Source organism: Melanerpes formicivorus, unplaced genomic scaffold, assembly GCF_026170545.1.
Source record: "Melanerpes formicivorus ecotype bairdi unplaced genomic scaffold, bMelFor1.0.p_v2 SCAF_10, whole genome shotgun sequence".
Lineage (NCBI taxonomy): Eukaryota > Metazoa > Chordata > Aves > Piciformes > Picidae > Melanerpes > Melanerpes formicivorus.
This window is the reverse complement of record NW_027142362.1, coordinates 17,295,834-17,310,406: the sequence shown is the minus strand read 5'-3', so window position 1 is coordinate 17,310,406 and position 14,573 is coordinate 17,295,834. Positions and strand designations below refer to the sequence as shown.

Genomic DNA, 14,573 nt, shown 5'->3' with positions numbered 1-14,573 from the left:
TTTGAGCAGTACAAATGTTGGTGACCTCTTTATATTATCAAGAGGCTTCATAAACTGAGTGGTGAATTTACATTCTTAGTTTGAACAGCAGCATCTCTTATTAGACTACTTTCATACCCATGCAGTAGCAGTTGTTTGACTTAAAATCTGAAAATACCAATTTTCCTAAGATGACTTTTGTATCATTGGTTTTAAATATAGTTGTATTATTTCTGTGATACACTTGTTGGCTAGGTTATTTGCATTTAAAAGGTGGCCATCTGGCTTTCTGTGTAATTTAAAACCCAAATGCAGAACTTAATGAAGAATGTGTGTCTTGGATTGGCTAAAACCAAACTAGCACACTTTTAACTTGGCTAGTTCGGGGAGAAGCCTGAAAGAATAGTCTGCACAAATTCAATGGCAAGTACAGCTTCCTGCTGTGCCTAATCAACACTGGAAATGTCAGGTATGGGCAGGAAATCTTTGCCTCCTATAAACAGAACTTAGAGTCTAGTATTGGCTAGACATGTTTTTTATCTCCAGGAAAGTGCTGTATTTTCTGAAACATTCTTTTTTTGGTAGCATTTTTCAATTGCTTTTCTGTTCTTGTATTTCCAAAGCTTTCCCCTAAACATACATTTAGCCACTGCTTTTTGCCACCTTGGTTTCTTTACGTTTTAATTCAATGTTAGTAATCATCCCCACAACTATGTCAATGTAACTGTGGTAGTTTTAGTTAGCATTGCTCTCATGGCTTGAGAAATCAATGCTTTTAGGTAACACATTAAGACTTTTTCTATGGAGTTGTGGAAAAGATCTTGCTGTGATGCTAGCTCTGCCTCTTCTGGGTACAGTGATTAAAGTTGGTTTATTCCTTGTAGTTTCCAGATCATGAATGTTAGGATTCTTTTGTCACATCTATGGTAATAAAATAAACTGCATAAAATCTGTTTTCATGATCTTGTGAAAGTCTTTAATAGATTAAGATTTATAGAATATGTTGTATAAGTCTAAAGGATTACTTCAAGGAAATATCCAATTTCAGCCCTTCTGAGATGTTAATGAAGTAAACAATGTGCTTTATTTGCATATATTCTAATTTTCTTAGGCAAATTACAATGTATTTAGTTCTCTGAATTGGAGCCTTAGGTTTGGAATGTTTCTCTTTCATGATTGATTAGAGAAATGAAAATGTGATAGTGATCTTTATCACCAATTTGTATTAGTTCAAACAAATTAATAAAGATGTGGCAATGTGTGTTAGAATTGGGAGAGCTGTAAATGAAAATGACACTCCCATTTTTTGGCCTGAAGTCATATTGCTAGCCATGTCAAAATTAAAATGAATGATGTATTACTATGTCTTACAATACTGAAAAATTTCAGAAGATATTTTCAAGATGGCTGAGTGACTAAGTGATAAAGTGACAGGTGAAATTCAGCATAGCTAAGTAGTTACAGCTTCACAGATCAAGTGATGGACTCTCAAGAAGTCAAGAGTGAAATCTTGGAGTTCTGGTTGATTTTTGTTAAGAAAACATCAATCAAGTGATCACTAGTAGTCAAGCAAAACACGTTAAAGTTACTAGGCTGGTAGTAAAGACTGAACTAGTAACAGTCATTATGCAACTTTTTAAACCTGTGATTCCTGCTCATTTTGAATTCTCTGTGCACCTCAGGTCTGGTCAACTGAGTGTATCATGTTGGAAGTAAGATAGAGATGAGAGTTGAGAATACCTGGATTTATTGCTTGATTTAAAAATTGCTCATGTAAATTGGGAAGTTCATATTATTGTAAAAAAATATTTATTCATGTCAATTAATTATGGATTAAACAAGGATAATAAACTATGAAATTATTCTAATCTCTAAGCAGGATAATGAATAATTGTATACTGATCAGGTAATGTGACATATGGGCTTGAGGAAGGAGTGATACTCCTGAAGAATAAAAACAACAGTTCAGTACTGTGTCTAATATTACCCTGGGCTGATTTTAATTAGTCTTGTAAAACAGTTGCTCCATAACTTCATTTTCTATAGTGAGCAGAATGTGAAGGTGACTTTGCCTGAATAAGTACATTAAGTTGTTTATAGATATCTAAATCAACAGAAAATATGTGAAGTTAGCATTCTGAGTTCAAACTTCAAAGCAGCTTATTACATATGAATGATTTTTTAATTTATTAATTAAAGAAATAGTGTACCCACATCTAACTCAAATGGACCCAGAGCTTTTCTGCCAAAGTAGAACACTTACAGTGCTGCTTGATGGAAAGAGAATTTTGCCTCCCATTTGATGTTTTTGAACCAGATTGGATACTGTGAATGAATGAATGCTGAGAAAGGCAATCCTACTTGACAGTTGTGTTCTGATAAATGAAAGAGCTATCATTCAATCTGACAATTTCAGTTCTATCATTGCTTTCCTATTTTCTGTACAGATCTCTTGATACAATATTGAGCAGTGCAGTACAAGGCTTATCTGTTCTTGAGTCTCATTTAGTGGAAGTGGAAGGAGACACCCTTTGCTTATATGGTGCCGGAGCGCTGGAGTGCCTGGATCGCAACTGGAGCATTCAAACAGCTGGAATCATTGTCACAGTCTCCTTTATGTTCATAGAATTTGATGAAATTGTTCAAGTGTTAACAAAGCTGAAGATGAAATTTCCTAATTCTGTGGTAAGAATGCCTCAGATTTCAGCTGTGTGAACAGCTATGGGATATGTACTCCTGAACAGAACCTCTATTTGTCATAGGCACCCTTGGGTGCTTTCATGTAGATAGACATGTTTGTGATTTATATGTTTGCTTGATCTTATCCTATAATGCTAACTGTAACCTTGGTAGTTCTTAAAAATCAAGAATTAAAAATAGATTCTCACACAGGATGGTGCTTTGTTTTCAGACTTATTACTATTTCTCTTAATTCTTATGACCTAGCAGATATTTTTAAGTTACAGAAGTGAAGTCTAAAGCCAGTGTTGCTGTTCTACAATATTGTTATGCATCTATGGTATCAGGAAACGTTCATTTATGTTGTGGGTTCAGAGATGAAATAGCTGGTAGGATAAAAAGAGAGATGAGATTCAAAGGTAATGGCTAGCTAAATTAGTGCAGTGTTTGGAATTCCTCAGTTAATGAAGAAGTGAAACAATGTAAATGAGACATCCTTTAGTGCTGCTTTTTTTGTTGTTGGACTTTGAAATCTGTCCTTGTGAGGCAAACAGTGGTAACATGCATAAAGCAACTTGTTACTTGGATGATTTGCCTCTTGTGCTCCCTGCTTCTTTTTAAAGTTTTGAGTATAACAGAACTTAATGGTTTATTGAGACAGACTTAAGCGGGCCTTTACTTTGTTTATTGTTTATTAGCAATTGTTTCATGAAGGGGGTAGGGGGGTGGGGGGGTTGGTGGAATTTGTGGGGGATAGCAGAATTTAAACGAAGTTTATCTTCACCATCAGTTTATTTCCCATCCCTAAATAATGCTACTGTGTAGCTAAATATACCCTGGTCATGGGGGCACTAGTGTAGGGTATGGTTCGAAGAAACAGCAGAGCATGACTTAATGATAGCCTGTTATAGCCAGAAAAGCTGAATACTTAATTTATTGTACATATTTCTCTGTACAGGTGTTGCAAATTGCTTTAGTTGCAGAATTGAAATAAGCATTGCTGCAGTAATACCACTGCTTTTTGTAACATTGAAAATACTAATGCTTCTGCTAAAGGGTTTATGAATTGCTTAAGGGCCTGTAATGTTGACATTTCTAAATATCTGTAATACATGTATTGCTTGATACGTGCGTGTGTTTTGCCACAAAGACCTCAGATGAAATGAGCTCAGTTGTTTCCTCAGACCTAAGGACTGTTTATTTTACTTTGAAAATCAAGTGGCACAGAATAATGATCACTGTTTATTTAATTTATTGTGATTGACCTAGGTGTTGTTTTGTGTTTGTTTTTGGGTTTTTTTCCAAGCACCTGAAGTTTAAGGAGACAAATCTTGTGGCGCTGAGGCAATTCAGTGCATTGGCCCAGATGCATCGCCTTGAACAGCTGACAGTTGATCCTGAGGGAAATCCGGTTGTCAACTTTACTTTGTGGAAATACTATGTTCTGTTTAGGCTGAACCATTTTAATCTACAGAAGATAAACGGAGTAAAGGTAGGACAGCATTGCTGCCTTCTTACTATTGGTCTTACAAGATAAACTGACATTGTTTTTTAGAAACAATTGCTAATAAAATGAGCAGAACCCTGTCAGTGCCCTTTCAGTATTAGAGGAGAAAAAAATGTAAGCAGATTTCATGTAACTTCTTGTGCTTTGCGCTTGTTAAGTCCAACTGCGCTGTGTTTTACAGTTAGCAAAGTTGGCAAGATTCTTAGTTGCCATGAAAATGTTGTATTGTCTCAGATGTTTGCAATTGCAAATGACAATCCAAAGGTGTATCTCCGTGTTTGGGATTTATCTTTTAAAAATTACTATTTCTGTGTTTCTTAAAAAAAAAAAAGACATCCACCCAACCCACCACAAAATAAATTAAAAAACTTCATGATTTTACTTGGTTTTAAGAAGCACTTTTTTTATTCTGTGCAAAACAATTGCAGAGCTGACACTGAATACTTGTGCAAAAATGTGCATTTGATAGAGTAGTTTGTAGTGTGTGATTATTTATATTTTCAAGTCTGACAAGAGGTAACTAAAATCAGGTTTTCTTTAAGCCTGTCATGGGAAAAAAATCTGAACGACATTTTTGGGGGGTTGTTTATTTGGTTTCTGGGGGTTTTTTGTTTGTTTTCATGTTTGCAATATACAAGATCATTAGTGTGTGGCTTGTTTTGGTTTTTGAGTGTTTGTCTCTGTTTAAATAGAGAGCTAAGGGCACTAATATTGCTATTCTTTGTACTTTGTATTTCCCTTTGCATCAATTGAAACTAAATTTATTCAAGCATAAAATGGGTGTTTTGTACTTAGGCTTCTGTCATAAAGGGAGTGAGAATAGTTATGATGCAACACCAAATTTAAATGTGCATTCAATTTCGAATGTGAAATAAATTTTAGTGGTGTATGGAAGTTAATGGCAAAAGTAATGCATAGCTTTAGTGTTTAAATCTGGTATTTGAATTTGATCACTGTCATATGTTTTGGATTAGCTATTTTGCGTGTTATCTGATACAGCCATCATATGAGTGTTGTGGTTGATTTAGTTTTAGTTCTTTAAAACCTGCTCTTCTTTATAACTAATGTGTGAGTGAGTTAAAGAACTTGCCTAGATGAATTGTCAGAGAAAGAATGGGGAAAAGATGAATCTAAATAGGACACATGATCTTGGGGGTGGGGGTGGGGGAAGTGATAGTCATCCCACAAGAACTTCAAAATAGCCTTGAATTTAGTAACTTCCAAAAAATGCCCATCAAAGTTGATTTACAAAGGCAGAACTTAAATATGGGTTTAAAATTGTTGGCCTTCTTTATTGCATTGTATCTTCAAAACAAGCAGTAGTGATTCAGATCAAAAGAAAATAGAAGACAAATCTTACCTATTTGGTCTTCATGGAGTGAAAAAAAAAAAAAAAGGCATATTTTTTATTACAGTCTCAAGATAAGAAAATTCAGCTTTTGAAGGCAAACTCTGCAGTTATTAGCACTTGGGGATGAATTTACTGAATGGATTTAAGTGTAGCATGGTGTTCTTTTTATGTAGGACACATATCAAGTCAATAAACTTTTTCAGCCAGAGCACATTATATAAATATGTGCAAGCAGAATTTTTTCCTAGTGCCATTAATCATTTGAAAAGTGTCATAGCCAAGCTGGTTTTTCATTACTCTACAGCAGAAGTCATGCTATCCAGCTTTGCAGATGTACATTTCCCTTTCTTTAAAGAGCAGTAGAAGAAAATCTCATTTTGACGTAGAGAATACAAACCCCGAGGCTGAGGTGTGTCTAGTTGGGGGGTAACAGCAAAATACACTAACTGAATTAACTAACTAAATTGCCTAACTCTAGCACTTCTATACTATTTAAAAAAAAAAAAAAGAAAGAAAAAAGAAGAGGGTGTTTGTGTAGTTGTTTTGTTTTTTCTTCCCAACCTCCCCATTCTATGCCACTTATGTTTCAGGCTAGGAGCTGTCTCTCTCCCCGTAACAGTGGTTTTGCTCCTTTATCAAACTGTTACACTTAATAGTTGTGATGAAGTGAGTTGTTTTTGTTGAGATGCACTAGTTGAAGCTTTTTGTAGTGATGGTAATCTCAGGTTAATTAACAGTTGTCAAGGTTTGAAGTTCCCAAACTACACAGTGTTTTACACCAAATGGTATGGCATACCATGTAACAGATGCTTCGCATGTACTGAACTGATGCCTGGTTGCTGTGCTTGGTAAGCAGCAGACATTATCGATTTAACATCTCTGTGATATTACCGTTATAATCTTTTTGTGATTAATGGAGCAAGCAATGTACTGCAGTAAGAGAACATGAATTTCTGTGAGCTACAGAGTGTATTAAGCAGTGCTGTCTCTGTTGACCTGGTCCTTATGCTTCTCTTAACATAAATAAATAAATTAAAATCACTTATTTCTCCAGCAGACATTTCTGCCTGTGATGGTCTTTGTTTCCCTAGCTGCCTTCTGTGCTTTGTTTTAGTCATTGCTTTTGTTGACAGATTGTTTAGGGAGGTCATCTACTCCTAGGCTACTGAATAAGACTTATTTAATTTTAAGTGAAAATGAGCAAGTCTGAACACTGTGAAAATGGAGTTAACTGTACCTCTAATATTTCCTGATCTATGTTTCTCTGTTTTTCCCCACATAATGCTTTTGCAGTATATTTTAAGCAAGGGTAGATTGTATAGTCTTACAGATTTGAATAATAGAGAGCACAGAATTTTTCTGGAAGTACTTAGTAACTGTTGTGAGTATTTCAGTTTATTTTTTAATGGGCTGATATTAAAAAATATAAGATGAAGTGGAAATTAAATTTGATTCAGAAGTTAAGAAGTCACTGAGTGAGTCTCATTATCCTTAGTTAGCCAGATCAGATTTAGGTTATCATAAAGATTTCTTCTGCACTCACTGGAAAGCCACGAGTCTAGAAACTGTGCCAAGAAATTTTGGCAGTTGAAGTCAGTTTGTAGTCTGGTCATCAGGGCAGGAGAAACATGGGCCTTCCTCTCCTGAGGTTACAAGGTAAAAAACCAACCACCACCACCACCAAAATAAACCCCTTCCACCTTCTTTTTACAGAATTGAAATGTGTAAAAACTAATTTTGGAAATTTTTCAACCATTGAAAATTTTTTTTGAGTCATCTTGAACTTCATGTTGAGATGAATCTGGATAAAACTTAAAGAAGTTATAATGGAGGAATGCTTATTTTGGGGTGGTGGTGAATGCAGAGAAAATACTGTTTTCTTTTCTTCTTCCCAGCCTCCAATGGCTCTCTTTTTGTAAAGGATTGTCTAAGATACTACCAAAATAAGAGAGACTGTAACTTATCTTTTCACATGTGGGTGCCCAGACTCTTTCTCCAGCATAATTTGATCAGAAATTTTCCAGTAGACCTTCTGCAAATGCATGCAGTATGGAGCAGAATTAATAATGCCTGGCCTTCAGATTCTCCATTTAAGACTTTGTTCCAAAATTACTCATTTCATGGAGATTATCCTGAAGTGCAGGGTAGTGTGTATACATTAAAGTTTCCAGAAATACAGGAAATAAAACAAACACCAGTACCTCATTTTGCTTCTTTTAAAGTGCCAGTAAAAGCAAACATAGATTTGGAAGATATGCCTGAAACAGATCTGTATGCAGTGTTCAAATTGTGGTTAATTCTCAGTGTACATATGTAACAAAATCTGGAAGTGCCTATTTTGAAACTCTTTTTTTTTCCTTCCTCTTCCCCGCTCTGCTGTTCTCCATTCCTTCGCAGGTTACTGAGAATGATGTTGTAATGGCTGAAAGGCTCTTTGGCGTTCTGGCATACGTAGCATCTTCTGAGCTGCCACATTACCGCATGCTGTCACTGTTTGGAGAATCTAGGTAACATGCAAGGACTAGAACTGGAATTAGTTGCAAACATACTTTTAAGGTTTTTTGCACACTGTTGTGCTGAAACCTCTTTATGTGAAGAGTGGAAAAAATAATCCTTGCAAGTAACATCTTACAGAAGATAGGTTCTCTGCTTGTTGCAGAAATATTTCTTGATTCATATAGCCAGTGCTTTTCCCCAAAGCTGTATGAAGTCTTCTGAGTAAGATTAAAAGATACAAATGTACTGCTTGTTTAATTCTCCAACTGTACTGGTATTGGTGATGATTTATGAACTTTGATGATGAAAACTGAATATTATTAGTGGGTGTTTTATTGTGAGTGATTGGAACAGTTAACAGGTTTAAGAGTTGGCGCTGGAAGAGAAAAGGTGCTTAGCCCCCCCTGGTTTTAGTTTAGGTACACACTAAAAGATAATGTAAGCTACAAGGCTTTCTGTTTAGGAGATGTTCTATGGTACATGTCAAAGTGTCAGTTCTACCGAAGCAAATTAACGGAGGGCTATCTAGAGTCATATGTATTTTGGGTAACTTGAGGACAGAGTAAACTTGAAAGCTGATAAAGTACATGTTAAAAAGGAGAAAAGAAAAAACCTCACTATGACTAGAAACATCTGCACTTAAAAAAATGTTCAAACTGTAAATCTCTTTTCACAGAAGGAAGCAATTCCATTATTTGCAGGAGGGAAAAGGAAAGAAATCTGGGACTGGTAGTGAGGAAAGTAGTGATAACAGAAGAAATGGAGGGGAAAGCACAAATCGAGCAGTGTTGAATTACACAACGAAGGACTTCCATATGGAAAAGCTTGAGGTAAGTGTATCATTACAAAATACTTTCATCCTATATTATATAACCTTAGACTACTAGCCATGGAATTTGTCTATATACCAAGTTTCAGTTGTGCTGTTGAGAACAGTTTTAAAATCTCACTGTTTACTGTATTTACGTCTATGATTGAGCATTTCATCTACCTGATGTTTGCCAGAGTGCAGGGTAATAGCCAGTTTCTGTCTTCAGTGAAGTGGTGCCTGAACAATACCACAGGCTCAGAAATACGTTCTCATCTACAAGCCTTACGTTTGTAATGAAATGTACCTGCATTAGTAAAATAATGGAAAGTATATCCTAAAATTTTTGATGAACAACACTTCCAGACATGAGCTGACATAGTGCAGGCTGCAGTAGTAAAGAGATGTTTTCTAGGTTTTAGAGCTACAGAAATACAAATATACAGAAAATGTTTTCAGTTTAATTATTGAGAAAAATGCAGGCTGGCTTGTTTGAGACAAGTGCATCAGTCATGCTTGTTTTTGTTTGTGTTTCTGATCTGCTAACTTTTTGGCTTGGGCAGAAGGAAATTGTTCCCAAGGAAGAACATGCTTCTTTCAACCACAATCTCCTTTCTGAACAATTGTCATGAGTTCTAGCTGCATGCATCGCACTTCCCACATTTGTTCCATTGTTTTGCTTTTTGATCGTGTGGAAATTATATAAATCTCCTAATGCAAGAAACTGAGTTTAGTAAATGTTGAATTCAGTTGTTACATTGTGGTTTTGTTATCTGAGATCCATAGCATAAAGACAAGACAGGGACTGCATGTGTGAAGAGATCAAATTAAGTTTTGAAAACCATGATAGAAGCTCTTTAAATGTTGGAGGGCTTTGAGTAAAACAGTGAGGCATTCCTCTCCTCCTTTACCATGGAACAGGCCCTATAATAAAATAAGCTTGGTATTTGTACAGTCCATTAAATATATGCATTGTTTTCCCAGTGCAGCAGTTCATACTTTGTCCTTTGTTACAGTGTTAGGTGTAGCAGCAGATATTACAGGATGTCAGAAGAGTAAGACAGACAAAAAAGACTGCTTCTAGTTTCCCATCAGCAGTAAACTTACATAATAAGTATGATTGCCCTCTTTAACAATAAACTTACTTTGTCTCAGTCATTGATTAATAATTTGGGCTTTATATGAAACAGCTGGAAAGTATTTTCTGTACTTGATCACTCATTTAAGAGCACTTCTGTTTTGGTGGCCTGAAGCATGACCTAACATTTTTAACGGTGCCATAAATCAAGCTAGTTAGATATTTAGCACCAATATAACTTATTATTCAAAGTTTATTGTGGCATTTTATGGAAGCTCTGCAGAAGCAGGGATTAATACAGTTTGAGTTACTAACATGTGGAGCTAATAGTTGCACAAACTGCAGTTTTTTTCTTAATATTGCTTAATGCATCAGGTTTCTTCAGTATAAAACATAGTATATGTTAGGAGCTATGCACTTGCTCTCTCCATCAGAGAGAGGATGCATCCTGGCTTATTTTTGTGTGACAATGTGCTTAGTTTTTGTTAGGGTAGGTAGACAAACATGTACTTTCAAATTGTTGTACTGTAATCTTGCAAAGCTGGGAAGAGAGAAGGAAGAGTAGTAGTCTGGTACTTATGAATTCCTTTAAATTTTCAGTGCTATGCAAAACGGCAGCAAAAATCATGATGCTGTTAGAAGATATTTACATGACTACTTAAAAGTGGATTTCAGATAAATGAATGAATAGAATACTCATATTATGAATGCAGTAAAAAAATCTGTGGCCAAACCCAGAAGCTTGATTTAAACCCTGGGCCATGCAACTTAAAAGCAACAGGAAAAAGTGTGCAATGACCTCTTTGTCTGCCAGTCGCCATGTTTAATTCATTAAATTTTTGTGGTTGTTTTTTTGAGTCTGCTCTTGTTTAACCTTTTCTTTCTTTGTCTTATGCAATGTGTAATGGTTCTTCCATGCAGGAAATCAAGGAAAGAAAAACATTTTGCCAGACATACGTCGAGAACTTAGTGAAAGAAGCAGCTGACATCAATATGAAAAATGAGTCGCTGCAGAAGCTTTGGCCTCAGATGTTCATTGAGCTTGTCAGAGATGCAGTGATAGAAATACGCAATAAAAATTCCTACATGAAGCTCTGCTTACAGCGGATCACTGATCAAAAACAGTAGAGCCAAGGCTTGTTGACTTGTAAGCTTTTGGTCTCAGTATTCTATGGTGGTTTATGAACTTTATACAATTACTGTCAGTCTGGCATACCTGCCTGCCCCCTCCCCAAAGGGAAGCCTTTAAATATTCATTAACTCCTGGCACTTTTGAAGTACAAATTCACCTGTGCACTGGTTTAACAATGCTTCCTTGGCTGAAGTGATGAGATAACACAGAATTAACTTGATGATTTTCATGTTTTATTAAGTTATTGTTGGGTTGTTGTTGGGGTTTTTTAATTTTTCTGCTGTGATTGCTTGTACAGTGCTACAGCATTGGTTGGGTTTTATGGTTCTGTATTTTTTTGCTTAAAAGAAAAAAAATTCTTTTCACAGAGTCGCAGAAAGATACGGCCTGGAAAGGACCTTGAAAGATCATCTATTCCAACCCCCCCTGCCAAAGCAGGATCACCTAGAGCGGGTGACACAGGAATGCATCCAGGCGGGTTCTAAATGTCTCCAGAGAAGGAGACTCCACAACCTCTCTGGGCAGCCTGTTCCAGAGCTCTGTCACACTCACAGTGAAAGCTTTTCCTCATGTTCACGTGGAACCTCCAATGTTCCATCTTGCAACCATTGCCCCTTGTCCTATCATTGGATGTCACCAAGAAGAGCCCAGCTCCATCCTCCTGACATCTCCACATATTTATAAACATGAAGGAGGTCAGCCCCCAGTCTCCTTTTCTCCAAGCTTAAGAGCCCCAGCTCCCTCAGCCTTTCCTTATGAGGAAAATGTTCTAGTCCCTTAATCATCTTTGTGGCTCTGTGTTGGACTCTTTCAAGCAGTTCCCTGTCCTTCTTGAATTGAGAGGGGCCCAGAACTGGACATAATATTCCAGATGCAGCCTCCACAGGGCAGAGTAGAGATAGAGGAGAACTGCTCTTGACCACTAGCCACACCCCCCTAATACAGCCCAGGATGCCATTTTCCTTCTCAGTCATAGGGGCATATTGCTGGCTCATGGTCATTTTTTTTTGTCCAGCAGGACCCCCAGGTCACTTTCCCTTACACTGTGGTCCAACAGGTCCCAAACATGCACTGGCCATGGGGTGGTTCTTTCCCAGATGTAAGACTCTATGCTTGTCTTTGGTTTATTTCCTTCAGTTAAGAGAGGTTGTGGAGTTTTCTCCTCTGGAGACTTCCAAAGCCTGCCTGGATGCATTCCCATGTGACTTAGTCTAGGTGACCCTGCTTTGGCAGGGGCATTGGACTCTGATCTCTGGAGGTCTCTTCCAAGTTCTAACATTCTGTGATTCAGTAGCTCTGCTTTCTTTTTATCCTTTGTCACCAGTGCACCCACCTCACTCAGAAGTGAGCCTACATTGCCTCTAGTGTTACTTATGTCTGCAATTTTTTTGATGTTTTCTCTTGTCCTTGAGTTCTCCTGCAAGGTTGAATTCCAGGGAGGCCTTAGCTCTCCTAGCTGCCTCCCTACATCTTCTGACAACAGTCTTATATGCCTCCCAAGTGGCCAGCCCCTCCTTCCGTGATCTGTAGACTCTTTTCTTCCACTTGAGTTTGCTCAGCAGTTCCCTATTTAACCACGTAGGTTTCCCGGTTCTCTTTCTTGATTCCTCTCTGTTGGGATACTCTGATCCTGAGCTTGGAAGAAGTCCTTGTATTTTAACCAACCATCTTGCCCCCCTTTACTTTGTAGTTCCTTCTCCCATGAGATTTTCCTTGGCAATTGCTTGCAAAGGCCAAAGCTTGCTCTGCTGAAGTCTAGGATTGTGATCCTGCTTGGTATTCTGTTCCTACCACATCAAGATCCTGAACTCCACCATCTTATGATCACTGCAGCCAAGGCTGCCCTCAACTTTCACTGCTTCAATCAGACCCTCTTTATTAGTGAATATAAGATCCAGCAGTGTGCCTCCCCTAGTTGGCTCGTCCACCACATGCATGAAGAAATGATCATCAGTACACTGGAGGAACCTCCTGGACTGTGGATGGCTGGCTGAGTAGGCCTTTGATCAGACATCTGGCTAGTTACACTCTGCTTGCCTTACTTTTTACTGAACACTTGTCAATTGTCACCTTTTTGACTGCTGCTGTTAAAAAAGAATAATAAAAAATTCAAGAAGAGTAGCTGACTTTTGTGAGCAAAAGCTGATAATTTTTTTTCCACACAGGATTTGATGAAGATTTATTATTGTTTAATCTGTGAGATTATAGAACACTTTTTCATATTATTACCAGTAGTACTTAATGTATCAATGTTTAGTGAGCCTAATTCTCAGCTGGACAAATTGTCCAAAACTTATTTCAAGTTGGTTTGATTAATTTAATTTATATTAGGTTTTGTTTGGATGATTACTGGTAAAATATTTATTCAAAGCTTTATTTTTGTTCTGTTAAAATATGTTAAGACTGCAATTTCTTTTGTTTCTTGAATATTGAATGATGGAATTTTCAGGTTTGCCAAAGCCAAACAAGCTGAAATGTGTGTATTACATTTGTTAGTGAAACTGAGAACTCCTAATCAGTTGAAATTAATTCCTGTGACTGTGTGAAAATGTCATATTTATTATCAATAAAAATCTTCACTTTTGCACTTCACAGATACTATAAAGAAGTAGTGTGTGCACAGAAAAGACTACTGCTTAATGCTGCATCAAGAGGTGAGGTGCAACTGCCACTAAAATCAACTGTGAATGGATAGAAAGCCCACATTCCATAGTGCAGTAACTTCTGCTGGAGCCACCTTGCCAGCTTCTACCCAGAAATTGAAGTCAGAAGCTGTTAGCAAGTTCAGTTGATTCCCATGGATAGTGTTCATATGTGGGAAAACTGTGCTATTTAAAGTTAGTTTTATGGTTCTGTTTTCTGTGGCTCAAAACTAGATTTATTTTTTAACTTCACCTACATACAACCCTTTGCAAAGCAGAGATGCAAGCACAGTTTTATAAGCTTGTATGTCCTGAACATAGCCTAACCAGGAGTTAGGTGGTAGTAGATACTTTGGAATATACGTTCTGCTTGCATTCAGGTCACGCTAGTGCATCTAAGTTGTCAGTGCATAGCCTTTTTCAGAGTGTGATAAAGGTTAACAATAGCAGGCATACTATTCAACATCATTCCCAATTTGGTTTATGTTACATTGTGAGCTTCTAAACATATTTGCAGGTAGTTGTCTCAACTAAGTCAATTAAACTCAATTAAAAGTCCTGAAGATACCGCTCCAGAAGTTCATAGAATTTAATAGAAGCAATCACTCCTCCAGGCTTGTTGAACCACTTCATGGAATTTATAGTAAGATTTGTATGCTTGATAGGATTGTGTTGGGTTTTTTCTTTCCATTGGAAAATTGTGCTGTCAAGTTATATGGTTCATTTTATTCAGGGAACAAATTGAGACCCTGCAGAATGTGAGAAAAGGAGAGTCTACCTTCTAGAAATAAATCTAGAGATGATCATGCAAAAGTTCTTTGGATCCATCATTCCTTTTATGTCGTTTCTGTGCAGAGGGGGTGGATGGAGCAATTCCAGCTTGTGCATGGGGATGAAAAAA

General features: G+C 37.0%; 1 protein-coding gene across 5 annotated transcripts in view; it reads left to right on the top strand.

Annotated features, from left to right (window-relative positions):
- Positions 1-13,711, top strand: part of LRRC49 (leucine rich repeat containing 49) — a 47,932-nt gene extending 34,221 nt beyond the window's left edge. For 3 of the 5 annotated variants that reach the window (XM_068143961.1, XM_068143958.1, XM_068143962.1), the window contains 5 exons: positions 2,427-2,664; positions 3,965-4,150; positions 7,914-8,023; positions 8,689-8,842; positions 10,820-13,711. In XM_068143961.1, coding sequence (XP_068000062.1) covers positions 2,427-2,664; positions 3,965-4,150; positions 7,914-8,023; positions 8,689-8,842; positions 10,820-11,026 — 895 coding nt within the window. In that variant the 3' untranslated portion in view covers positions 11,027-13,711. The remainder of the gene's footprint in view (positions 1-2,426; positions 2,665-3,964; positions 4,151-7,913; positions 8,024-8,688; positions 8,843-10,819) is intronic. The other 2 variants (XM_068143960.1, XM_068143959.1) reach the window with 2 other exon arrangements.
- Positions 13,712-14,573: the final 862 nt, after the last annotated feature.